At 40.2% G+C, this 26044-nt stretch overlaps 1 protein-coding gene across 2 annotated transcripts in view; it reads right to left on the reverse strand.

Annotated features, from left to right (window-relative positions):
* trrap (transformation/transcription domain-associated protein) overlaps positions 1–25592 on the reverse strand; it is an 86037-nt gene extending 60445 nt beyond the window's left edge. The window contains exons 1-37 of one of the 2 annotated variants that reach the window (XM_086303078.1): positions 25545–25592; positions 24800–24971; positions 23697–23746; positions 22980–23090; positions 21958–22062; positions 21622–21705; positions 20374–20430; positions 20065–20190; positions 19424–19501; positions 19042–19130; positions 18410–18506; positions 17632–17770; positions 16806–16884; positions 15973–16207; positions 15534–15870; positions 15241–15338; positions 14949–15143; positions 14652–14843; positions 14376–14541; positions 14036–14292; positions 13650–13850; positions 12169–12320; positions 9392–9591; positions 8916–9133; positions 8412–8609; positions 7920–8180; positions 7519–7680; positions 7179–7275; positions 6848–6969; positions 5276–5446; positions 5011–5079; positions 3738–3758; positions 3070–3189; positions 2172–2291; positions 1676–1840; positions 1329–1510; positions 525–723 (exon numbers count right to left, since the gene is read on the reverse strand). In XM_086303078.1, coding sequence (XP_086159204.1) covers positions 525–723; positions 1329–1510; positions 1676–1840; positions 2172–2291; positions 3070–3189; positions 3738–3758; positions 5011–5079; positions 5276–5446; positions 6848–6969; positions 7179–7275; positions 7519–7680; positions 7920–8180; positions 8412–8609; positions 8916–9133; positions 9392–9591; positions 12169–12320; positions 13650–13850; positions 14036–14292; positions 14376–14541; positions 14652–14843; positions 14949–15143; positions 15241–15338; positions 15534–15870; positions 15973–16207; positions 16806–16884; positions 17632–17770; positions 18410–18506; positions 19042–19130; positions 19424–19501; positions 20065–20190; positions 20374–20430; positions 21622–21705; positions 21958–22062; positions 22980–23090; positions 23697–23746; positions 24800–24899 — 5253 coding nt within the window. In that variant the 5' untranslated portion in view covers positions 24900–24971; positions 25545–25592. The remainder of the gene's footprint in view (positions 1–524; positions 724–1328; positions 1511–1675; positions 1841–2171; positions 2292–3069; positions 3190–3737; positions 3759–5010; positions 5080–5275; positions 5447–6847; positions 6970–7178; positions 7276–7518; positions 7681–7919; positions 8181–8411; positions 8610–8915; positions 9134–9391; positions 9592–12168; positions 12321–13649; positions 13851–14035; positions 14293–14375; positions 14542–14651; positions 14844–14948; positions 15144–15240; positions 15339–15533; positions 15871–15972; positions 16208–16805; positions 16885–17631; positions 17771–18409; positions 18507–19041; positions 19131–19423; positions 19502–20064; positions 20191–20373; positions 20431–21621; positions 21706–21957; positions 22063–22979; positions 23091–23696; positions 23747–24799; positions 24972–25544) is intronic. The other variant, XM_086303080.1, reaches the window with a different exon arrangement.
* Positions 25593–26044: the final 452 nt, after the last annotated feature.

A 26044-nucleotide genomic window follows, 5' to 3' on the forward strand; every position in this document is an offset into this window, starting at 1 on the left:
TTTGCATGATTTTCAGTTAAATAGAGGAATGGACTTATTTGCAAAATATTTCACTTTTTCTTTTTCCTTTTTTTTTTTTTTGTTAAATGGGTTATAGGCATTTATCCCCCTGACGCACAATATGTTGTAAGGAAGCGTAGGCAGAGGTTGGGATACTGTGCGTCGTGCTGATTATAGAGACAGAAGTGCTGACCTGAAAGCATATTTAAGTGCACCATCATCGCTAATGTGAGTTACTACATCTGGCCTTGTGGATGCTGCTCGTGTCATCATAAAAGAGTAGACAACCAGTCGGATACTTTAACTACAAACAGTATACCAACAGTATAGTGCTTGTTGTCATGTTATACATTTACTGATCGCGCTATTGGATCAGTTTAGGCTACACTGCTTTTTCAGCATGTCATACGCAAAACTGTATTCTACCTCCAGGCATCACTTCAATGTCAATTTCAAAAGAGGGTAAATATCTGCAGCCTGTACTTATAAACTAACGTTTTTCGTCTGATTGGATGTATACATACCTTTGCTTTAAGCTCATCGTTGAAGTGGGGATCATTAAACTCAACGAAACGGAAGAACAGGGCACGTTTCTGAGGAATGGAGTAATTCTTGGGAATTTCCTCCTCCATATACTCCTTCAGGAAGGTCATGTTGCACAGGAAGCGACCCGTAAAGGCCCTCAGCAGCTGGAACAGCAGCTCAATCTCAGAGTAGTTACGCCTATTAAGAGAGAGAGTGGATAAGTTCAGTGCACAGACACAAAGAGTGGCTAACGTTAACAACGGGGACACTATAAAACACAACTTTCAAATAACCTTAGAAACCAACGCACTGTTAATTAGCCACTTTTATATATATTTTTTTCTAAACAGAACTTTGTTTGTCAAAGGAAGGTTGACTGAACTCATTACACTAAGCTAAAATTACTGGCTGAAGTGTTTGGGGGTTAATTGCAAGGTCTGAAATAAACATCTGCTAAATGCCTAGTGCACCAAGTGTGCTAGCACTTTCTCAGTGCTCACACAGAAAGGAAAGGGTCAGAAGGTCATTTGTGATTGGAATGTCACTTGAGTAAAGTTGGAAAATGCAGTAACTTTAAAAATGTGCATTATTAACCTGTAGTGCTCACACTACTGAAACTATCAACTAACACTCTAATGGTCACTAAGTCTTCAACAAAGCTCATTAGCACTGCCTGGTTGCTGTTTTTGGGGTTTCACATCAGTCCACTGACAACATTTCATATCAACAGGCAAATTCAGTGTGCAACATCTATGAAAACTGCAACATTTCATTTTCATTACAATTTCAGCAAATCTACTTACTTGCAGTAGCTTAGCAAGCAATAGGCCAGCAGCTTTGGCTCCTTCCAGTTAGTGGCTGCCATGTTGTCTTTGCGATGTCTTTCCTGGAAGGCCTCGCTGACCCAGACTCGCCTCAGCTGGCTGACCAGGGAGTGCTGCCCTGCAAGCCAGCCCTCATCATTCTTCACTATGATGCTAATAATCTGAACAGATGTGAAGATGAACGAGGTTAAATTAGTTAAGGATAAATAACAGAAATATGAGTTAAGCTGTATATAGATTTGGATCAAAAACTGCCGAGACATCCCTGAGTATAACAACTGTGTGAATGTGAGTCCACCTTAAAGAACAGACTGAATTCTGCATACCTTAATAGCTTGAAACTGCAGGTCTAGTCTGGCTGTGGCAGTAGAGGGAGATCCAGGTCGAACAGTTGCTGCAGTGCCAGCAGAAACAAGCAGGGGGACGAAGCGGTTGGGATTAGAGGCCAACACGTCTCGTAATGGCTTGGCATCCTTGTGTTTCAAAAAACTCTGCATGTGAACAAAAACACCTACTGTAACTATAACACAAAAGAAAATGTATACTATAACAATAGACTACAAGGTCCACCCCATTCAATCACCAACAGTGCATAGCAGATATACAGACTTGTGATACTGAACGATGAAGAAAATTAGGAAATTTTACTGGAGCAATCCATCTCAATTCTGTGTTAATAGGACCACTGAGGCTCGAAACACTCAATACATTTCCGAATACAGCCCATTGCAAATGCAACAAAGAAGCAAAATACATTTTTAATGGCAAATGTGTCAATGAAAAGACTGAGGGGACGGCTACTTAGAGCTCCTATTGTCTGACCATGAACATGCGGCTCCACTGGGGGTCGTTGAGTGTAGCCTCCATCATGAAAAGCTCCACTGTCTGAGATGGGTGACGCGTCAGGAACTTGATCAAAGGCTCCCTGAACGGGCTGCCAGCCTAGTGCGAGACAAAATAATGAGGAAACTGAAGGAACATAAGCAAAGGAAACAGCCTGAAGAAGAAGGGATGAGAATTACTTCACAGTAAATATGGACTCCATCACTTCCTTGTGAAGATTTTGATTATAACATTTAATCCTGCATCCTCTAAATCACATATAAAGCATTTCTTTCCCTCTTTTATTGTATTTATTAAATAAGACCCAACACTTACTTTCTGGCCCCATTCACCCTCTTAAACATAACCGGAATAACCAGAAAAGCATGTCTAATTTCTGACATGTGGCTCAGGGGGTTGGGAAGTGCATCTGTAACCGGAAGGTTGCCGGTTCGATCCCTGGGCTCTCTGTCCTGGTCGTTGTGTCCTTGGGCAAGACACTTTACCCTACCGCCTACTGGTGTTGGCCAGAGGGGCCGATGGCGTGATATGGCAGCCGCGCTTCTGTCAGTCTGCCCCAGGGCAGCTGTGGCTACAACCGTAGCTGCCTCCACCAGTGTGTGAATGTGAGAGTGAATGAATAGTGTCATTGTAAAGTGCTTTGGGTGCCTTGAAAAGCGCTGTATAAATCCAATCCATTATTATTATTATGTCTAAATCCTTAATGATAGATACTTTGTTAATGGAAGAAACAACTAAAACCGCCCTCTTTTTGAACTGTTTGGGAGCGATCTATTTGCTAATCATCCAACTGCTTTCACTGCCTGCCCGATGCAGTTTTACACCACTGTTAGATATTACCTACAACTCCATCTACATAATGCAATTGGTTTCCTACCTCTATGAGCATGGCCCTCTCAGTCTTCATGACCACCTCTAGTAGAGGTTTGACTAGAGTCTGCGGTGCCGCTGGGATCAGGTGGAAAAGGTTAATGATGGCTGAACAGATCTTCATCTCCTACAGGAAGATTCAAAGACATACAACAAAGGGAACAAAGGAGTGGATGAAATTCTTGGACAGATGAGCTGCACACAAACATCATTCCTGACAGACAGTCTTGATCAACAGCCACTGTGGAAAGACGAGGATGAACCTCAGTCAAATGACTGAAAGTGCAATTCGTAATTAATAGGGTGTTAACTTCCCACAGGAAAGATGCAGAGTACCACACACACCAGCTTTTGGATTAGACAGAGTAAAAACAAATAAAAGGAGCAACATGGTTATTTTATAAATCCTATGACTTTTGCGCTTCCAAGATGCCAGAAGGGAATAAAAGAGCAGAATTCAACATTTCTAGACACTCAAAATTAGAGTTAGAGTGAAGCTGAGATGATGGTAACAATTCTCGAGATGACAACAGACACATGGACACATAAATACAGGGCAACTCCACCACTACCATGACATTGGCTCAATTCACCAGCACGACACTGGATCAGACCAAATTTCAATCACTGACAAAGAGTTACCAACAGAGGGCGCAACACCGGGTCGCATCTCACCTCAACACCTTCCAACGCAGGCTGTGCCAGAATGGGAGACAATGATCAGAGTCAGCAGAACAGCATGTGTGCTTTTTTTGTGAGGCTATCTGTTGTCTGTCTTTGTTCAATATGGAAGGTGAGCTGATAAGATGGGATGATAATGGAGGGGCAGATTATCGCAACCTTTACAAGTGACCGCAGGAAAAACTTTTCTTAGCCTCCGGTGAATAAAAAGGCAAGGGCCACATTGGAAATAGAGGTCAGCTAACATACTGATCGAATGATTTTTTTGGCTTATCGACGACATACTTATATATGTTGCCTGATACACATGGACAAGCCCATCATTTTTAAATTCCAAGATAACTTTAATATACTGTGTATATATATATATATTTTTTTAATTTTAGTTGGGTAACACAGAATCAATGGAATAAATACTTAAGTAACTGAAACAAAGTCTAGAGAGTGAGGGCGAAAAGAAATAATCATATTTCATGCATGCACTGTGGTAAGTTTTGTTTTTTATCTGTCACAAAAACTCTTCCTCGTTACTACACCCCGTCAAAACCCACACATCTTCACACCATCCTCTTCGTCCCTGCTCTATTCCTCCTCCCACACTTTTCTTTTTCCTTTATCATAATTGACTCCCTGACCCTGGTTCTGCTTTCACTTCCAGGTCTGCTGTCAACGGGCACAAAGACCAAAATTTGGAGGGCATGAAAGACAAAAGGCCAATTTGCATCTAATTAAAACAGAACACTTTCAGATGGGTTAGGATGAAGTCACACAGAGTAGGGAGCAAAGAAAAAAAGGCAGGTGTTTTGGCCAATCTTTCTGTCACCTCTTCTCGCTGCCTTTTACAAGGTTATCTGCGGGGAGATAATGAGGAGACAGAGTACGAGGCCAACCACAGCCTGCCTGGTGCCTAATTAATCATTGATTGTAATATGGACACTCACAACTCATCTGGGAGGAGGCCACACAGAGAAGGGGCACTGCATGTGACTAAGGCTTTCTGAAAACAAGGGGCAATTTCTCATTCCCTATTGGTAATGGTATTTGCTTTGGACATAACAGATGACCTGAACAAATATGGCGCCAGCAGACGACCGTATCAACATGGTCCTAGTGGCCGTGAATGCTTTTGTACTACACTGAAGCAGGATTTTAAAATAAGACATACAAAAGAAAAGAAGACAAATACATGTCAAGACTGTACAAAGATTCCCATCTGTGGTATTTTTGCAGTTTTACACGTGGGCAGATCTGAAATGAGTTTACTTACGCTGCCATCGCTCCGCTGGCCTCCTTTGTGTGTTATTACAACTACCTCCATCCACTTCCGCAGGTGTTGCTGAGAAAGAAAAAGAAATAAGATGCCTGTGTTTAAGTAAGGTTTTGATAGCTGACTAAAACTAAACTAAAAACTAAGTGCCAAAAATTTTTAGTTAACTAAAATAAAATCAAAAACTAGTCTTTGAATAAATAAAAGCTGATGCCTTAGTATTAACCTGCCAGTTTTAACACAGAATTCGACTTAAGTTTCTCACCATCATCTGGTCACAGAATTTGTCATTGAAGGAGTTGGGGAAAAGTCGTGTGACAGAGGTCAGGCGGTTCACCACATTGAGAGTCAGGCTGCGGTAATCACCCAGCATCATCAGTAATGGGCGCATGTGAGTGTGGATCTGATCAACCTCAATCGTGGCACCTTCCAAAAACTACAAGAGGAGAATGGACAAAGTAGAAATGTTCAGCAACAAGACAAAGTGACGAGTGGTTTGTTTGCCTTGATTAATAATATAACACGTATACAACACTCAAATATTATTCAGATTTGTGTGGTGATGTTTACTAAAGTTTTGGACACAGTGATTTTAATTTCACCTCTATATTTTTCCCCCTAATCATGAGACTTTTCAGGTTTTCTAGCCCCGTGAACTGGTCACTACCCCTTGTGTCTCCATTAAAGTAATAAGGCCACTCAAATGACAGCATGTTGAGCTGTAAACGAGCACACATGCCAACCAAACACTGATGACGCACACCCACACACCCTCACACACACGGGAGGGAATGATGCATGGCAGCCACATTCATTTTCCTCTCAGCGTTGAGAACAAACACTCCATCCTGTATCGATCTGGCCATGGCAACGCTCATTAGTGCTAGCAGGGCAGAGATGAAAGAAGGGAGAGAACAGAAAATGGCAAGGAAAAAAAAATATCACAGGATAGTGAAAAGGAGTGATGGTGGCAGAAAAAATAAATAAATAAAATAATAAGGACACATAAATTGATAGGAGAGGGGACAAAGAGCTTGGAGTAAATAGATAGAGGCTAAGATGGCATGGATACTTTAATGAAGTATCCAGAGCTGGTTCAGGGACAGTGTGATAAAGCTGACGGAGGTCCACATAAAGATGGAAGTGGGTGCGGAAATGATATGAGGAGAGAATTAACAAAGACCTTACAAATAAAAAACTATGTGTAAAGCAAGAAATGAGAAGAATGGAAAACAAGATAATATACAAACAGAAAAATAAAGAGGAAAAAGTGACACGGTAGAAGGCCATTTCAAAGGTGCAGAAAACCTGACTCTGAAATCAAATAAACGATTGTGACTACATTTAATTATCAGTTCGTGGGTAGATCACCTCATAGTTTAACCAAACAGATTAATGCATATTTTAAAAGGTTACGGCGTCAAGTCTAAGCTCTGTTGTGGCTCCAAGGTAACTGCAGTTAAATTAGGTGCTGTAACACAGATACAAGCTTTCTCAGTAATCGATAAAGTCTTGAAATTAATTCCAAACAATTCAAAAACAAAGCAGTTGCCAGGATAAAGAGCTCTAAATAGAAGAAGTTAAATAAAGACGGTCTCACAAGCAGAAAAACACAACTAAAAGTAGGAGACATTTAGCCTTGCTGAAAATTTGCACCACATTGTGATACTGTAAATTAACAACATGAACCTGGCATCATGATTTCTAACAGCAATATTGAGAACATAAAAAGTTATTCATCTCTTAGAAAAGCATTTTTTTTATATATCTAAAACTACTACAAAAAAGGAAATTTAATTGAGGTGAAAAAATTAACATGAAATGATGTAACACTGACCTTCCTCATGCATCCCTCACCCGCCTCCTGTAGCTCATTGTTGGTGGAGTTGAGGGCTTTGAACAAGGCAGCAATGATCTTCTCTCTGGACTGTGGCAAGTAGTTACAGGCTGCCAGGGCATCTAATGAGGATAAAGAATATTAATGACACTCTACACTTGCATGAATAGACTATAATAATAGTCTTAAGATGTGGTCTACAGTACTGATTTAGACAGGGATTTTAAGAAGGTTTAAATCTGACACGCACACTCACACATGCACACGAACACAAAAGAAGAGTAACCATCCCTGGTACACTAACAAACAATGCAGAATGGGGCCTACTTACTGAGGGCTGCTATACGGAGGGGAACCAAAGAGGGAAGGCTCTTGTAACAGGGCAGCTTCATCAAAGCAGCATCCTCTGCCTCACATAGGTTCAACAGCTGGATAGTGGAAAAAGCATAAATATGACATAAAGAGCAGAGGTGAACAGGTCAGTGATCCATTAAATTAGATCAAGCTTATATGCACCGTGTAAAAGGATAAATACTTAAAACAGATGAGCCAAAGCCAAGCAGCAAGTTTGAACCCACAATATTGTTTCTTTCAAGGTTAAAGTCCTAACAGTTGCATTACTGTGCAGTTCACAATTAAGAAAGTCAAAATGCTCTATGCTAATGACTCACCTCTGTGTAGAAGACCTTGTGTTCCATGACATTAAGGTCCATTGTAAAGAGGCGGGGCTGCAGAGTAGTGCAGAAAGTGTTACCCTCCATCAGGCCGATTTGGGCGTTGGCAGGCTGGTGACGCAGCAGGTGTTTCTTGGGAGGAACCATATCTTGCAAAACCTAAAGAAAAGACAAACCCATGAAAAAGGCCCTTGTGTTGTCATTACATTTATATTTCAACACTCATCTTTAGATAGAGATAAAAAATTGGCCATGTGTACACCTGCTGCTGACAGAAAGTAATACTGCAGCTTTTTATTGGAGGTCCTTCTATTCATGAATGCATTGCATTTAAGAAGCAACAGCAGCAAAGTATTAATCCGAATTTAAGGTTTAGAGAAAACTGTTAAGACTTTTACCTCTTTGTGTGGTTCCATGATCACAGTAACACTCTTGCCAGTGACCTGGGCTAGCACCTGCAGGGAGTGCATTGCCTGCTTTCTAACAGTCGAGTTGGGGGAGGTGACCTCTCGGACCAAGTCATGGGTGACCATGTGAAAAGACTTGTCCTGTGCAGCTAGCAACTCCTCTGTCTTTTCTTCATCTTTCAGTGGAGTGGCACAGCGCACCAGCAACTGCTCCAGGGTGGTCTTCGCCATGGCTACTGCTCCATTTGACACCTGTGGATAAAAAATAAAATTAAAAAATAAAAAAATTTTAAAAAAAAAACAGGGGAAAAAAGAAAAATCAGTAACTTAATAAATACAAATGCCTGAACAGGAAGAAAAAAGACATGACAAGTTATACAGTATACAGGGCTTACAAAAAAGCACAACCAGGTAAATCTTTGCAACCACAGTTATTTAATAAATAAAATAAATGCATAACAAGTTGTAATCAATTGCTCTCACCTCTCCTGTAAGGTCCATCATGACAAACAGCAGTGCTTTGAGAAAGGTGAGCTGGTTTTGTAGCACCCAAATCAGAGGCAGTCTCTCCATAAGGAACTTGATTGACACAACACCACCAAGCTTGGCATACCAAGCTTGTTCATAGCAGCAGGCACACAGACGCTCCACTATGTAGGAGAAGAGGGGCAGCTGGCATGCCTGGGGATGTAGAAGCCAGGGTAATTAAGGGCGATTCCCATTTAAAAACTATACACGTAACACAGAGTCATTATTGCAAGATGCTAAAAAATTAATTGAATTTGATCAGAGGCTAGTTGGATATAGAGTTCAAATTTCAATATGAAAATGAGAGTAATCAATTTGGCAGAGTATTCATTTTTACGAGGATGACAGAATGAAGTCTTAGCTGGGTTAGTTTACCACAAATTTGCAGAAAAACAATTCATGCTTTTGTTAGACTGCTAAATAAGTGAACCATATAATGCCCTCCTCTTAGTAACGTACCCTCTCCTTAGACCCAAGGATGATGCTGGCCACGTCAAAGATTACGGCCAGGGCGACTTCCCCGATCTTACACAGCTCCTTCTCCTCGTAGGCCATGCAGATAGCTATGGCGTCAATCAGAACAAGTGGATCCATGCCCTGTGAGCCATTCTCCTCGCTGTGGAACATAGCTGTGCTTGGCTGGCTGCCCAGCTGGTAGCACGGCAGCAGGAAAGGGCCTGGGTTGAAAGAGTAGGACAAGAGGAAAGGATCATGTTTCATGTCAAACATAAGAATGCTACAACTTTACGATAAAGTATGTGTAGATTTTAAACGTCAATTACAAGCATATGTATCACAGGAAACCGGAAATGAACTAATTTTTTTGAACAGCCGAGAATAAAATGTTGATCACAGGGCAAAAGTGAACACTGTTAAATATTAGATCTATATTATCTACTATTAAATCTATAGTACAAAGATTACCAGTCCCTTACCACACTGCTGAGCCACAGCAACCATAGTATAATGGCGAATCAGGCTGGCTACGAAGGGCAGCGCACTGGGCCTCAGGTCTTTTATCACAGCAGACATGAATGCTCCAGTCAGGGCCTGTTCAAAAGTTCGGCGGGCAGGTGTGTCTTGTGCCTTATAGCGGTGAGAAATGATGACACTGGGGATCCACTTCTCAGTAAAGCTAATGAAGGAGAAAACCAAACAATGAATGGGATGTCTACAGATTAAAAAGGATGACATATTGTGGCAGTGGCATGCAAATTTTTTCAAAAAGCCCAAAAGCAATGTAATATGCATTCACACAACATTTAAATGTATATATCAATATCTATTGCCTGTTCTTAAATTTTCTGTCTCCTTTCTGTTCCTTCTGAATTCTTTTTGTCCCTGTTGGTATTTTTGTTATTTAATGCAGCTGAAGGCAACTGAGCCATGATGTGATTGAGCGGCTGCTTTCTCCATGCTTGAGCTTGTGTTTTATAATGCCACATGCCAGGGGCAGACCTGATGGATCGTCTCATTTTATTATTGCCATTTAAAAAAACTGCTCTTTGGAGAACGAGGGAGAAGGAGCGTATGATGCTGTGGGAGGGAAGAGGGGTGAGAAAATGGCAGCGGGCATGGTCTACAGAATGTCAGATCAATTGCCCTTCACTCATTCTGGGGCATGCCACAGTATCACTGCTTCGTTCTTCCAATTTGGCATTTCATGAATTGCAGTGGGGGAGGGGGGTCTCCCATTCTTCTATAGGGCTTTGGAGCGTGATGTCACGGGGGTGGGCGTGGAAAGGATTTTGGCCCGATCCGCCATTTTGGGGGTCTAAGTAAGGAGCGAAAGCATAGCCATGGTTCGTACTTGCTGTGTGGTCGGCTGCAATGTTCGATCTTACGACCGGCACGGGAATAAGTTTCGATTGTCTTTTTATGCTTTCCCAACCTGGAAGCAACATGAAGGAGCTCATGTATCGGATATTACCAAACGAAGGCGTCTAGCCTGGATAGAAGCCGTGAGACGAGCTGATATCAAGTTCTGTTACGTCTCCAGATATATCAGCTGGTGTGCTCAAGACATTTTCATTCCGGTAAGTTCTAAATATGTTCACATCACACTTTATAGCTGAATAATATCATCGTTGGTGGTCTCGGAAGTTATAGAAATTGCGATCAAACATAGAATGGAGTGACTTGATTGGTTGATGTAAAGACAATAAATGAAATGAGACAGGAAGGACACAAATTGGCGTTAATAATTTACCCGATTATCAATGTGTTAATTTGCATGTACTTTACAATTATGGGCATATAATATGGTAACGATATTTTAGCAGTTCAATGATAAATGTGTAACATTAATTATGGTGGGGGGTGGAAAATGGCTATTTCACTCGATGCACTCCAGCTGACTTACTTTGACGACGTACTCAGAGTTTGGCGGCTTGAAAATAGCCAAATCTTGCGCCCAGCCATTTGTAAATTGGATGTGCGCCTCCAGTGACTTGTAATTACGAAACTGGTTCGCTGTGTAAGCGCTTACTCCACAAACAAGATACGTGAAGATATCGGGGTAGGACAGTGGCGGTAAGTCGTCTGGGTCTTTACTCCACTGCCGTATTTCATATGGGTCCAGATTTGCGATGCACTCTATTTTTTTTCCAAGTACCGCTGCTTCGCCTCTGGACGCAATCGGTCTCTATACCGTCCGTTTTCTTTTGAGCTGCTTTTAAGCATGTTTCTTGTCGTCGTTGTTCCAACACAGTGTGTTTGTTTTGATTCGTAGACCCCGAAAATGGAGCTGCGCTCCCACAATGCATTGCGGCGTGACGTCAACTCCAAAGCCCTATACTTAGATTGAACAAACACTGAGGCAAAGAGAGATGTTTGAATGATGATGAAGGGAGGGGGAGAAAAAGAGAGAAAATCTTTCAAGTGAGAGAAAAGACAATGCAAATCGAGACGACTGAAGAGGCGATGGCACAGCCCCCGTGATCGTAACTGACACACTTCATTACCCCCATGTGCACAAAGACGTATTTGTGGGCATATGTGTGTTAGTGCATAATGACAGGAGAGTGTAAGGGGCATGGTGTAGAATAAACAGACAGGGGAAAGTCAATTAGCCCCTGCCCGGGGATCAATGATGGTAATGTGACTAACCCACCCAACAACAACCTTCTTTCCTGTTTGTCTGTTCATATATGGGTTTCCGCCTTGCAGCAGAGCCTGCCAGAGGGTGTGTCTGCAAATGTGTAATTAGCAATGCCTGCCCTTGAGAGGGAATTGATGAAGCAGTGTGGGGTGAAGACATCAAGGAGGAAAGAGAAAGTGGGACATGTCAGCAGGTAGCAAGACAGTTGGAGGCGGTGGAGGTAATGTACATAAAAACCTCGTGTGAGTGGGAGAGGGCAGACAGGAAAGGTGAAGTAGATGGCAAGGTCAACTTGTGCCAAGTGAAGGTAGAAAAAGGTAGGTGATTAATCAGAGTCTGGCTGTGTATGTACTCGAAAGTGTAATTTTATCACTTAAGTGGAAAACCAGTGTAGCAGATACAGCACCGTTTGTCAACTCATTTATTCTAGATAAAACTAAGTGAATGTAAACACTTCCTTAGGTAGTGTCAATGATTTTTCTTTGGTATAAACTCCAACACATCTATAATAGAGCAAATAATTTATTACATCAGGAATGGTACCCAGGTGCCATGTGGCAACAATATTAAAGTGTATGCTCCAGTCAAATCAAAGCAAGAATGTTTACTCACTTGGGATGAGACAGAAGCTGGTAGAGCGAGTGCTTGTTGTCATCCAGACTTGTCATGGCCACCAGGAAACACTTAATGACCTCCCAGGCCTGTCGTCTGTAGTATGGCTCAGTGTTGGCACTCTTCAGGCAATCTAGGGCTGTCTCAATCGCCTTAGAGGAAATGCAGCAAATGTTACTTCAAAATCTTTAACATTTTCATTCAGAAACTGCAGATTTCTCCGACTCACAATTCCAATATCCTTAAAATTATTAAAATGGGAATTAAATTGCATATGCTACATATGTGATTAATTGGGAGAAGTAACACAGAGCACCATCTGGTTGAGCAAAGGTCATTATCATTTCTACATTATGAGCTGTCAAGCCACGGCAGCCAGGCACTTAAAGGGAGAAAATGAACTAATTAATGCCACTCAGAACAGGGAAGAGAACATGAGGAGGAATACAACAACTGAGAGAGCATGAGAGGAAATGAAGGCACAAGCAAAACCGAACTGTCGACCTGTCAGTGGATTACTATAACCAGATGTGTTAGTCAGGACTGGGCCTCTAACAAATCCTTTAGTAATTAGATATAACATTTAAAAGTAAGATGTGTTAGAGAAGATTTCTCAGCTGATATGGTAAAAGACAGTTGGACAAGAGCTAAAGAAGACAAATAAAAGCTAGAAAATACAAATATATTAAATTCAGTTACAATGTGCCATTTCTACCTGTTGTACCACAGCAAGTTATGCATACTTGTATTTTTTTTTTTTTTTTTAATCTCAGTCTATATAACAGCACCTTCAGTTGCCCTTCCCTAATGTGGCAGCAAACCGCATGGCTGCATCTCAAGCCTGCCAGAGATTTATGCCTTTAGCCATAACATGTGGCTGTGCAGCATGTGACAGTCTGTGTGGGTTTCTGTCGGCTGCCTGCGCCCATGATGATGATGGCAAACACGCAGACTGATAGCCAAAAAGAAGGAGCATCCATTAGTGAGAGTAAATAATGCCGTCATGGTGGCCCACACTAGATTGATGATTACTGACTGGGGATGAGGAGGAGAAACAAGAGATGAATTTAATTACCTGGAGGACACACACATCTCCTCACTCACTTTCTCTTTCACACACACAAAACTGTGACAAAGACATATTGCTCCCAGTGGAGAACAATAATGAGGAATATCAAACTCTTTTACGTTTAATTCTTTCCTTCTAAAAGTAAATCAAAAAGAAAGTGCTATAAAGTGAAATACTCCCAAATCTTTTCTCTCTGGCAAAAAGCTAAACAACACTGAGGATACCATAAGGCCTTTTCCTGGCTCAAAATCGACCTGTGCCGGGGTAATTACGCACATAAAAATATGACATATTTTAACGCAAAATCTATGCATTTTCTTCACATTACAGTTATTGGGGTTAATGTTTTCTGCTCTTTAGAAATATCTACAAAGAAAAGAAAAGGGCACAAAAAGACCTGATCATATTTTACCTTCTCCATGGGTAGCTGTATGGATGCTTTGCAGTCAGTGAATTCAGCCTTGATGCTGGGCCCCTGGACCTCAGTCACTACATAATGTAGTCTCTGAGACTCCTTGAGCATCTTCCTGTTGCTGCCTCCAAACTTTCCCAACACCCGATACGCTACATGGGAGATGCTTTCTGCTGGATTACGGAGAGTACGCCACAAAGCCTAGAGCAAAGAGTAGGAAGGGAATAAACTATAAGTTTAAGAAAAAACACACCAGGTACATTGAGGGGGAACGTGGCTATATGGAAGCTTTTGAGTTATCCTTGTATATAATCAATAAAACATTTTCATTCTCTTCTATGAGAAGAGAAAAAACTGTAATCATTATCACAAAAACAACGCCCTACCTGCATGAGTTCAGCCCTGACAGGTTGGATGTGATCGTAAAGGAAGTCAGGTTGTAGGTTGTCCACACACAGCTCCAGGGTACGAAGGCCTTGGCTGACCAAAGTCTGAGAGCCGTTGAGTGCAGATACCAGTGGATCCATTAGCATGGGTAAATATGGCAACAAGGAGCTCAGACGCACTGGCACTGTCAGACAGAGCTCCACAAACAGGTCCTTCATGTGCTGCTTGTGAAGGCCACTCTGAAGCATGTTCAATCCTAATAGAAATGGAAATAGGTGCTTACAATATTTCATACATGAGTTGTCTGTAATTCAGAGTAATGCTGTGTGCGGTTTTTACCTTGTAGCAGGTTAGGCAGAAGGGGTAGAAACTCTTGGTACAGAAGGTCGTGGCTGCCTCCACCAATGGAACGGAAGAGAGCACGGAGAAGCAGGAAGTAGTTGTAGGGCTCCTTAGCTGATTGAGCCAGTTCCATGGAGCTGTTTACTATCTTGTGGAGGTGCGGCTGATGAAAAGGTAAAGTCTTATCAGTAAAACATGGCAATGGTACAGTGAAATAAGTGAAATAGTCTGCCACTACGCCCCCCAAAAAAACTAAAAGAAATATCCATTTACCTTGAGCATCTGCTCATTCTCAGCAGCAAACAGTGATACTGAGCCAAAAACAAGTTTAAAGAGCTTGAGGTAGAGGTTTGACAGCTCAACATTGGAGCCCATCTCTGGCAGTCTTTCAAGAAGATACTCTACTAGGATCGTGGCAAACAGAGCAGACGTTGAGATGTTGGCCAGGAACGAATTTGCCACGATCTAGAAAACAAAAGAGAACAAGAATTGGAATTTGAGCAAGTGATTAATCAAGACCAAAGACCTTATCCCATGTTATTTTCTCTTGATAGGGGAGACAAGACATACCTGCAGTGCGTAGTTCTTCGAGATCCTCTCCACCATGTAGGGAACGGTGGTCTGAAAAATCTCTTTAAATGTAAGAGGGTTCATCATGGTGAAGACCCCAGCAAAGTGCTCCAAAACTTCCTTCTCCTCCTTCATGCGTACAGTCTGGCAGTTAGCCACCCTGATGTATGTCTGCTGATTATTTGCCACCTGCACCTGGTCATGATACACATGAATTATACCACTACTCCATGATTGTCTGTTATGAGACACCATCACCCCTGCAGTACAGTCAGTTTTTATTAGGTTGTACCTGGTAGATGTCCAAAGCCTGCATGGCATATTTGACCAGCTTAATGTAGATCTGAGTCTCCTTAGGCTGGAGCTGCTTGTTAGGAATGAATTGAGCCTCTGTTAAGGGAGGGGGGGGGGGAATCACACATTTTGAGATGATAAAATCTTGAATTTCCTTATGAAATTATTGTTACGTGTGCATTTATACATTTTTCTAGATGCTTTTTAATCAGGCAAGAATAGTCGAGCATGTGGGATTTTATTAGATATCAATAGGTTTGCAATAAGTGCCACTTGTGTGTCCCCACTCACCTCCAGGTGCCTTGCAAGAGGTGATACCCCAAGTAATTGTCTTCACTCCACACACTAAGGTCTTGACCAAACTGCGGCAATCCGACACCTGAAAGGTCTGCTTGTCTTCCTTTTCACCACCTCGGTCAAAGGGCGTTGCAGGTGGTTGCGGTGTCACAGTAACAGGAGTTGGAGGAGCAGGTGGTGGAATGGCAGGGGTGGTGGATGGAGTGGGTGTGGCTGGCACCGCAGGTATCGCCCCTGGATCAACAACACCCATCTCTGACTGAGGTTTGCATTTCTTGAAGATGGACACAAGCTGGTACCGTGCAATGGTGTGAAATTTAAGTACAAACACCTGTTGATAAAGATAAGGAAAGAGGGAAAATTTTCAATATTTATCTAGCCATATGTCTATTGAAATAAATAAGACTTTTCAATTGAGCCTTGTGCAACCCACCTCCAGCATCCTCATCAGGATGTCTCGCCCATTTCCGTTCTCCTGCTCTGATTTCGAGCGGATACAATCCACCAGGTTGAGCAGCAGCTTGCAGGACATGGTCTGAATGTTACTGGGAAGTGACTCGTCATCAATGTTTTTAGCAAAGAGCTGCACAGCTAGAGATAAATCTGTCAGGGTCAAGTTCTGGCGCACATGATGCACCAGGTCTGCTAGTGTGCTGTAGGCCAAGGGTCTAGAAAATAAGACAGATATGTAACTGTGACATTTGGAGGTGAATCATAATCATATTTCATTACTAAATAGTGGTACAAACTGAACAGACTGGCTTAGTGAGGAAGCCGTATTTTCTAAAAGGCAGAGAAAAGCAATCAAAGAGGCTGAAAGAACAAAAGGATATGGAAAGTAGCTTTGGGATGAAGAGAGAAAGGGAGAGAGAAGACAAGCTAATGAGTGACAATGATAATCCTGCCAGATCTCATCCAGCTGCCGTGCTTCCTATGTATTACTAATGTGAAATGACAGGCATTTTGTTGATGAGGTGAGCTAGTTTGGCAACTGAGGCGGGTCAAGGAGGTTTTGCAATCCAACTAAAGGAGGATGTGCAAGCAGCCTGCACTCTGGAGACGAGGTTGTACATGACAACTTGACAGTGCCTTCTGTGCTGCAGTGTTTTCAGTCAGCTTCCTTGAGAATTTTGCAGTACTGAGAACTACCTGATTAATATGCTAGGACACTTAACATGCACCTGGCTGAGAAATCATCCATGAGAAAGAGGCTGTTCTGACACAGAGGAGTTCGAATGATCGTGACTACACATACAAAGAACTTACCTAAGCGTCTCCCGAGCAGTGTAGCCAGAACCGATGAGGATGGACTCATCAAAAAGTTTGTCCATACATGGGATAAACTCTGAAACACAATGAAGTAGATATTGTGAATTCAGAGCTGATAGTTGCACCTGAAACAGCAGCTGATGGGTGACAGAATTAAATAAAAGCAGTAAAAGAATATATTAAGAGGGTGTTACTGGAAATGCTTTTATTTGTGATTAATACACGAAAAAAAAACTACATGCCATTTGGTTTATTTAATATTATAAATTTAGCACTGTGCCTGACACTGCTTTGTCAGCAGGAGGTTAACAGCAAACACCTAACAGCGTTGGTAAATCTGTCACAGAAAATAAGCCAAAATCAGTAAAAGTGGTTTGACCTGCAGCAGAAGAAGTAACTTGCAGTAAAATGCAGAAAATCATCCAAAATGTGTCGTGCTATGTCAAGGCTTCACTGATGGATGGTTGTGCTTTCATTCCATTTCATCTACAGTCTCACTTTTAACCTCTCAGTCACCAATTCAAAATGAGGTTCTATAGCTACATTTTGACAGCTAATAAAAATTTTATTTTGGAAAGAGTGAAATGTGTAAGCTCAAGTATGCTTTGGAAAGGATCCAGGCTGCTGGTGTTTTTGACTAGAACAAACACATTAAGTAACACTTAGCATTAACGTTTTAGAAAAAGGCAAAACATGTCTAGTGCCAAAAAAAAAGAAAAAAAAAAGAAAAAAGACTTTAAGACTGTAAAAAATATTTTCGAGACATCAAATCATTCTTTGTTAGGATGGATTACACAGAATGTGTTTGTGTCCATATACGTACGGCTACGCAGGTCAGTTGTGAGGATGTGCTTGGCTGCAATCAGCAGTTCTTTGCGGAGATGAGCGGTCTCAGAGGGGCAATTGGTCAGCAACTGCAGCATACCCTTTACCATCTGTTGAGAGTACTTTGCTACCAAGTCCTAATATGGTAGACAAACACATACAGTATGATTAATGATTAGGATTATTTTAAAATGGATTATTCTGAGGGCAGTCACACACCAAAAAACAAACAAAAACAAAACAAAAAAAGAAGGCAGTAATAATACAAAGAAAATCTTTTTCAAGCTCTTTCTTTGCAATGCGGACACACACACACACACACACACACACACACACACACACACACACACACACACACACACACACACAAATATAATTCCTGTAAGTGGGTTCTAATTTCTGTCAGTGTTTTTGAAATCAGTACAAGTTGTCTCAGAATGTTTACACACAGTGAATAAAGCAGGTGGTAAATTCAGAGAAGCTATTTGTGCTATTATTATTTATTATTATTATTATTTTGGTTCAAGAAACTAAAGCAAGTGTAACTCAGTTTTAGCTTCGTTTTTCCATTGTCTTCCAATTACTAAACAGAAAATAGTACACCTTTTCCTGCCAATCACAACAGCTATGTGCAGAAACAAAATTCAAACACGTGCAAATGATTCACAACATCATGACACATACAAAGATGCATCTGAAATTACATTTATGTTACTTCACTCAGCAGGATCAAATGACACTGTTTTGCAGTGTCATTAACCATCAATAAGAAGTACCTGGTAGATTCGAATGATGTAGGCCAGGAATGACAGTGTCTTGATCTGGGCAGCAATGAAGTCTGCATACAGCTCCTTGTTATAAAGCTTGTGTTGTCTAAAAAAAAGAAACAAAAAAGTCATTTAGTCCCATCAAAACACTGATGACAGTGTTAATGATGATGTATGCCTGCAGTAATTACAGAGGTTAAAATCGTGGGAGTCAATTCTACAAGGGTGACTTATTTGCTTGCGTCATAGCAGAAACTGTTTCTCTGTATCTGCTAGAGACTGCTCAGGTATTTTGTGTTAAATTAATTCTGCTCCATTTCCCTTCTGTTCAGAATGCTTAACAAAACCCTCTCCCCACCCAGAAAGGTCTCGTATCTTACTAAAACAACAATTTTTTTAAAACAATTTTACCTTCCCCAAGTAGGTTTTAGCAAGCAAGCAAAGAGCCAAGCAACACTGTCAGCTAACTTGGCATTAGCAAAAAAAAAAAAAAAGAAAGAAAAAAAAAAGGAGGAAAATGAAATCAGTTCCTCAAACCCATTTCAAAGGCTGTAAATTGGAAATAAAAGTTATTACTCAAACTCGTATCTGAGATACACTCCCACGGCTCACATAGATGCTTTTAGCCGGATATACTTTACCTGGCCTGGGGAGACACTTGAAGCATGATGGTGTTCATGATGAGAGGCACAAATTCTGACACCACATTGTGAATGTTTAGTTTGTACAGCTGAGGAGACAGAGCAAACATACAACCTGAGTTACTACACAAAAAAACCCTCCAACATTTTGATATACACATTGTAATGTATATACCAAAAATACATTGCTGTTATTTAGTGTTTCCTTTGCATTTAGATTACAAGTTTTAAACATAATATATTATAAAATGTTTTATAAGCAAGAAAACGTCCCATTTTGAAGCAACCTTCATTCTTTTTTTCTCATTCTGGAACAACATTGCCTTATTTTCCTGTGTGAACAGATGTGTATATTACAAAAGTTCAAGAGTATTACACTCACTTGATACATCAGCACCACTATGATAGGCAGCTCTGCTAGCACCTTGAGAGACAAAGAACCCCGCGGGATGATGGTGTGCTTGAGGCAGAAAGAAAAGGACAAATGTGAGTCCTGAGTGACACAAAAGCTGGACATAAAAACTGTTTCCAGGAAATGCAATACTGCTGCATAAAGAGGAGGTAAATAGCTCAGTGGAGTAATAACAACTACTGTTTGCGTTCACATTTTCTGGATTTTTGGAGTTATGCTTCCACTGTCATTTTTGTCCAATGAAGACCAGAACTCATTTTAAGGAAAAGAGTTTATGAAATTTACATTTAATAATGGACAAAGTTTCCTAGCGAGACAAAAATTATATGCAGCATCAGATTAAACTGACAAAACTGTATGGCTTATAAATGTTCAGTTTACCCGGAGCAGAGAATTCATTACTCTAATAATGCTGAAAATGTAAAACAGGTCGCTGCTTTAAAAATAAGAGCACAATGTATTATTTAATACATTTTATATCATGGTATTGTTGCAGTTGCTCTTATTGTATCAAAACAGTGCACTACTACCCTCCACTGGCTGCAGGCAGTACTGTAAAAAGTAGACAGTATTAAGTAGAAACAACAGCTAGAAAGGGGCGGTTAGCTCACTGTTCGTGTTTCACTATCTTCCCTCTCAGGTGCAGTCTTAACCAGCACTGATGTGATCATCCCCACCATTTCTGGTGAGGGAACTGTGTTCTCTGCTATCACCTGTGGATTCTCAAAATACCTCGCCTAGAAGAAAGTAGAAATAGAAGGAAATTACGACTTGATAAAGATACAGGTGGCAAGGTAGGCGAGCAGTGAGAGAAAACAATGGCAACTTAAAAGTGCTTTCACTAAAAACAGAGTCACATCAGAAACAACACTTTTACTATCACTATACCCAAAACCACCTGCTGAAAAGCCTTTACTTACAACAACTTTAGGAAGGTCTTTGTAAATCTGCTTCACAAAGTCCAAAAAGTGGTGAATCTGGGAAGAGAAGAATACAGTAAACATGTTGATCTAATACACACAAACTACTTAAATGTTCTATTTTTCATGAAAAGTTACACAAGTACTTCTGCCGCTGCTGTCTCTCATTCAAGTCTTGTTCTTCTAAACATGTTTAGTTTGCTAGTCATATTTTTATTGATCACTGTGTGTTTTAAGAGATAAAGTATTTACTGTATTTGTTAATTATGACTCATCACATCTAATGGCCATTTATAAAAAAAAGTGTCCTTCAAGAGATCATAATATTTCTTCATTAAGGACAGCATTTATGGTAAATGGCCTGCTTTACTTAGTCCCTAAGGACCCCAAAGCGTTTTACACTACATTCAGTCATTCACCCATTCATACACACATTCACACACAGGTGATGGCAAGCTTTATTGTAGCCACAGCTGCCCTGGGGCGCACTGACAGAGGCAAGGCTGCCAGACACTGGCGCCACCGGGCCCTCTGACTAGGGCTGCTCGGTTATGGCAAAAATGATAATCACGATTATTTTCACTGAAATTGAGATCTCGATTATTTGACGATATTTATTTAACAATAACAATGTATTGAATAATGGCTTTAAAGATTGTCAAAAAATAATATAAAATAGTGTGCAAATACTGATAACAGTGCAAATGTTTGCAATATAAAAAATAAATGAAAAATGCAACTTAAAGAAGTCCAGACGCTTTTCTTTGCAAGCTCCTTTGACTACGATGACCTGGATGACTGAGAACCTTCACAGACATGAAAAATGTAAACATCTATGTTTAGTGAACTTTGTTACACGGAGCAGCGTGAGAGTAAAGCACGAGGGAGGTGCTAATAATCGGCTCAGTCATTTTTAATGATCGTTGAAAGCCCAGATCGTAATTTAGATTAAAATTCGATTAATTGAGCAGCCCTACCTCTGACCACCACCGGGTGAAGTGTCTTGCCCAAGGACACAACGACCGAGACTGTTGGAGCCGGGGCTCGAACCGGCAACCTTCCGATTACAAGACGAACTGCCAACTCTTGAGCCACGATCATTATGACCAATGATCAGGGTTTTTTTTAACTGATTATTAGTTAACTAAGAATTCAGACTGAAGACACACATAATATCAGCATCATCACTTTCTCAACTGTCATTACAATGCCCAACAAACTTTAAACACAGAACACAAAGATGCTCACCTCCTGAGAGATTGGAGGCCGGAACTGTTTGTGTAGCTCAATAATGATGCGAAGGCATATCAGCACATTTTCCTCACTTTCAATCTAGAAAAACAAAAAAACAAACAAAGGGGGAAATATAAACATAAAAAGCAGCCACCTGACTTCATGTGTGCAATGCATAATTACATATATGATAAATTACTAATTCCTACTATTCACAGTGAGTGGTAAAAATCAAACATCAAGATGCAAAATATTTACAGTAAGAATATTGACAATATAATTTTAAAGCACCTGACAGGTATAAAACCATAAAAAAAAATCACGATGTTGTAAGAAAACAGGGGTTCATACCTCCAGGAAGCGGAACATCACAGAGAGGATGTTCTTGGTGTGGGGACGAAGGTGCTCATTTGTTGGAATGCGATGGATGATTTCCAGCACTAGCTTTCGCAATTGCTTAAAAAATTAAAATAAAATGAAATAAATAACAGGTAATCACGTTTAAATTAAGAATTCAAACTTCATTACACTCATATCATTTCAATTCAATTCAGTTCAATTTTATTTATATAGCGTCAAATCACAACAGTTGCCTCAAGGTGCTTTATATTGTAAGGTAAATATCCTACAATAATACAACTTTGATTAAATCCAACAGTCACTAAATTCATTAGATGTGTTATAATGAATTTCATTGACTAATGTACCACAAACATTTAACAGCTCTGTAAGGGGGGGAAATCCATGCTAAACAGTAAGTTTGGGTAACTCAATCAATTCATGCAGCTTTCTCTGGTTCTGTTCATCCTTCTACACTGTTGTGCTGTCAGGTGATAAGCTTTGTTGATATTAGCTGTAGATTTTTCTGCACACTACTGAATATAACGGAAATAAGTTAAAGTAACTCAGTCACTCAATTTGTGCATTTTGCTGTTCATCCATGTAGATTGTTTTGGTGTGAATTGATTAGCTTTGGTGTTATCAGTTGTAGAGATGTCTGCATTTGAAAAACACTTGCCTTGTGGTGCTCTAAGCAAAACCTCATGACTCAATTACTGAAAAGTAGGCACAAGTCATCATCTTCAGGGTCACTGAAGGAGCAACTTTTTCTAATGTTTACATAGAACAACCAAAAGATGCAGCTAGCTAACAGTACAGCTCAGAGACCGCTATCCAATTGATGGGTCTAGTTCAGTTATCCATTGATTAACATTTCAGTAACCGTGTCCTGTTGATTTAATCAAGTGGTGCTTTATGTAGCAAAAAGATGTGATATTAGTTCTATTATAACAAAGAGAAACCAGACACCTTTACAACAGGTATGTTAAAGACTCACACCAATCTAGATAGATAACACATCTTTTTAAAGTTACCTGTGTTGGTTTTTCTTGAAGAAACTGCACCTCTCCATCCTGAAGAAATGTAAGGAAGCGAGGGATGATATGTTCTAAGAAGGTGGAGTACTGAGGTGAAGAGGTCACATTCTGAAATAGTCAAGTACAAAAAAAAAACAACAACTTTGTTACAAGCGTTTTCGTGTTTCTGCAGGCTTACATTAATACATTAGAAGTTCTCATCTGATAACCTAACATCCCATGGTAATGACCAATAGGGCTTCTGGTGTAGCCTGCATTACCAAGCTAATAGACAATATTACCTATACCAATACTTTACTTTATATTCCATCTGTGGGTCTTTGTTTACAGTACAAATATGAAGGCAAGTCAATTTTAAATAACAAAACTGTGTTATAGACAGTTATTTGGAGATTTCCTTTTTCAAAGTTTGTTTACCTACATGCATCCAAAACCAACTCAGATATAACTTCTCATTACTAATGGTGCCACAAATAGATTACAAGTATAAATCCAAAAGTTTCCTGTATCAAAGCATTTTCATCTCTGCAAATATTCTCAACATTTATAATACCAACATTTTTAAGGTTAGGATTCCAGTTACCACTCAAAATCTCACACAATTACATTTTAGTAAGATCCATAAAAACTACCAAAAATCCACCATAATCTATCTTTAGAGACAAAGAAAATGAATCTACTCCATCACAGATTGGAAACATTCATCAAACTCACCTCAAAGTTCTCGCTGACCTCCTGCATCATCTTCAGTTTAGTTTCATCAGCTGGAAGTTGAAGGACAAGAGTGTCACCATTAATCAAACTTGCTAATGATACAGTTCCAGGTGTCATTGTTATCTCCATGTGCTCAGCAGGGGCTCTCAGATCTTATCAGTTTTACTTTCAGCGTCCAGGCTAATCAAAAGGTACATCAAGAATCACACAGACACACACGCACACACTCACAAGCACTCTCCCACACATACGTACCTTTGACTGGACTAAAGCATATCGCTCTCATCACATCGCTCATGCTAAGCACAGGGACCTCATCTGAGCAATTTTGGACACACCAAACAGGAGTAACGAGCTGCATCTAATAACTAATGTGCATAAGAAATGTGCCTTTCTCACATTAACTATTCCCTTGCCCATCAAAAAATATGTACATTTATTATTTCATATACTAATTGCAAAATTCTGGGTGGACCCTGAAGTTTAAAGTAACAATTTTGCCAACAGCCACTGCTACTGATATTTCAGGGTTTTGTTGTTAATGTCATCTATCTCGCTCTTTATAAACAAGGAATCAAGGAAATCTGCACCGTATAAGATAACTGAATCTTTTAAAGTTGCTCAGCTCCTCATCACATTACCTATGAACATTTAGCTTGTGCAAAATTGATTACCGTTAACTATTGTCATTGGCAAATGTCACTCCCTTTCTGATTAATGGCAAATATCAGTGAACAAGGCCAAAATCAACTGACATGTCCACAACACTTTTATAAAAAAAAAAACTAATGCACACACATCTTCCTCCTAATAACCGTTAAATATGTATGCCAAGTATCCATACTTAAATTGGATAATGCCTCTAAATCCCAACAATTTATCTGTAACTGCTGGATTACTGTTGGATAAAACCTTTTAAACCCATAAGGGCATTTAAGTGTTTAGAGGCTTAAAAATACATGCAGCTATTCAAACAATAAATCTGCATTTTGAAACAGTAATCCTCACAAAAACAAATAGATATTTTCTAAAACTAAGTAATTTTTTCCAGATTTTTCAAACATCTGACACCAAAAAATACACAGCAAGGTTTATGAACTTACGTGTGTTCGCATCTGTTAGAGCTGCCACAAATTGCAGGTACTTCTTCATAAGTGTGGTCTGGTCCACCACAGTGGGACTGGGCGCGGGTACAAAGGCCATGGTGGCAGCACGGACAGACTGGGATGCAGTCTGCACAGGTCTACGCGATCACTTTGAGCTCATGTACACTACCTGCAAGAGGAGATAAATTACTTATCTTTGCATGCAAAAAAAAAAAAACAACAGAAGATGTATCTGATGAGCATTCAGGTAAAATTAGTTTGTAACAGGAAACCTGCTGCGTCCCACCAACAAACCGGTAACGTCCATAATAAATAACATGCCAATAAATGGGCGCAGAGTGATGACATCATTATGCATCAGCTAGCACAATTTCTGTGCACTCTAATAGCGTTTGAAAATTTAAATGAACAAACTTGGGGTTTCGGCATAAAACTGGAACCAATGTTTTGTTAAGACGCATTGCAATCTTAATGATTTACTCAATGAAACACAAATTTATACACATTTATTTTAGAGAACCAGCTGTCGAACGGCAATGCTAAGCTAGTTTCGTTAAAGAAAGAAAGCGCTCGCGCATCCCAGAACATTAAACTCCTTTAAGGAGACTATAAACAAGAGCCACAAAAAAATAAAGCACATTTGCTTCAACTAAAACCTACCCCAAAACACCAGTATCTAAGACTCCCCAAAACTGCTTATATTTATCCAAAGTTTGTAAGAGAGAGCGAATCTTTCACTTACCAAACGCCACAGACAGGAAACTGTCCCTCGCCTGTATGCGCCGTGCTCGCGCTCCCGTTTGCGCCCAACGATGTGTGATATCTCTCCGCGCAATGCATATTATAGCTTCTTTTTTAACAATGAAATATGGTATTATGATATCTGTTTAGCATTTATATGTGCATAATAGTGACAAATTCGTTATTAAGCTCTATAATAATACATTTTTAAAATGAAAAGCTGTTATCCTAGTACCCGCGGAAGAATATACAGTGTAAAACAGTAGCTATAAGACCATCATTTTCGATGGTCTTCTGGCTCCTAGGCTTCTACAGTAGAGGAAGTGGTAGCCTAAGTAACATGGTTCCTGGAGGTAATAGGCTTCCCAGTGGGGCAGACGTTTCACCTTGAATAAATATAATATAAGTGGTCTTTGTGCAAACAATATATATTCAAATATAAGCAATCATTAATAGAGGACTTAAAATAGAAGTTTGTACTGATGACTTCATTTTTAAAAA

Source organism: Aulonocara sp. 'chitande type north' Nkhata Bay, linkage group LG8, assembly GCF_057382095.1.
Source record: "Aulonocara sp. 'chitande type north' Nkhata Bay isolate Kocher_YH1m ecotype deep benthic linkage group LG8, A_spYH_male_GT1.1, whole genome shotgun sequence".
In the NCBI taxonomy this organism is placed as follows: Eukaryota; Metazoa; Chordata; class Actinopteri; order Cichliformes; family Cichlidae; genus Aulonocara; species Aulonocara sp. 'chitande type north' Nkhata Bay.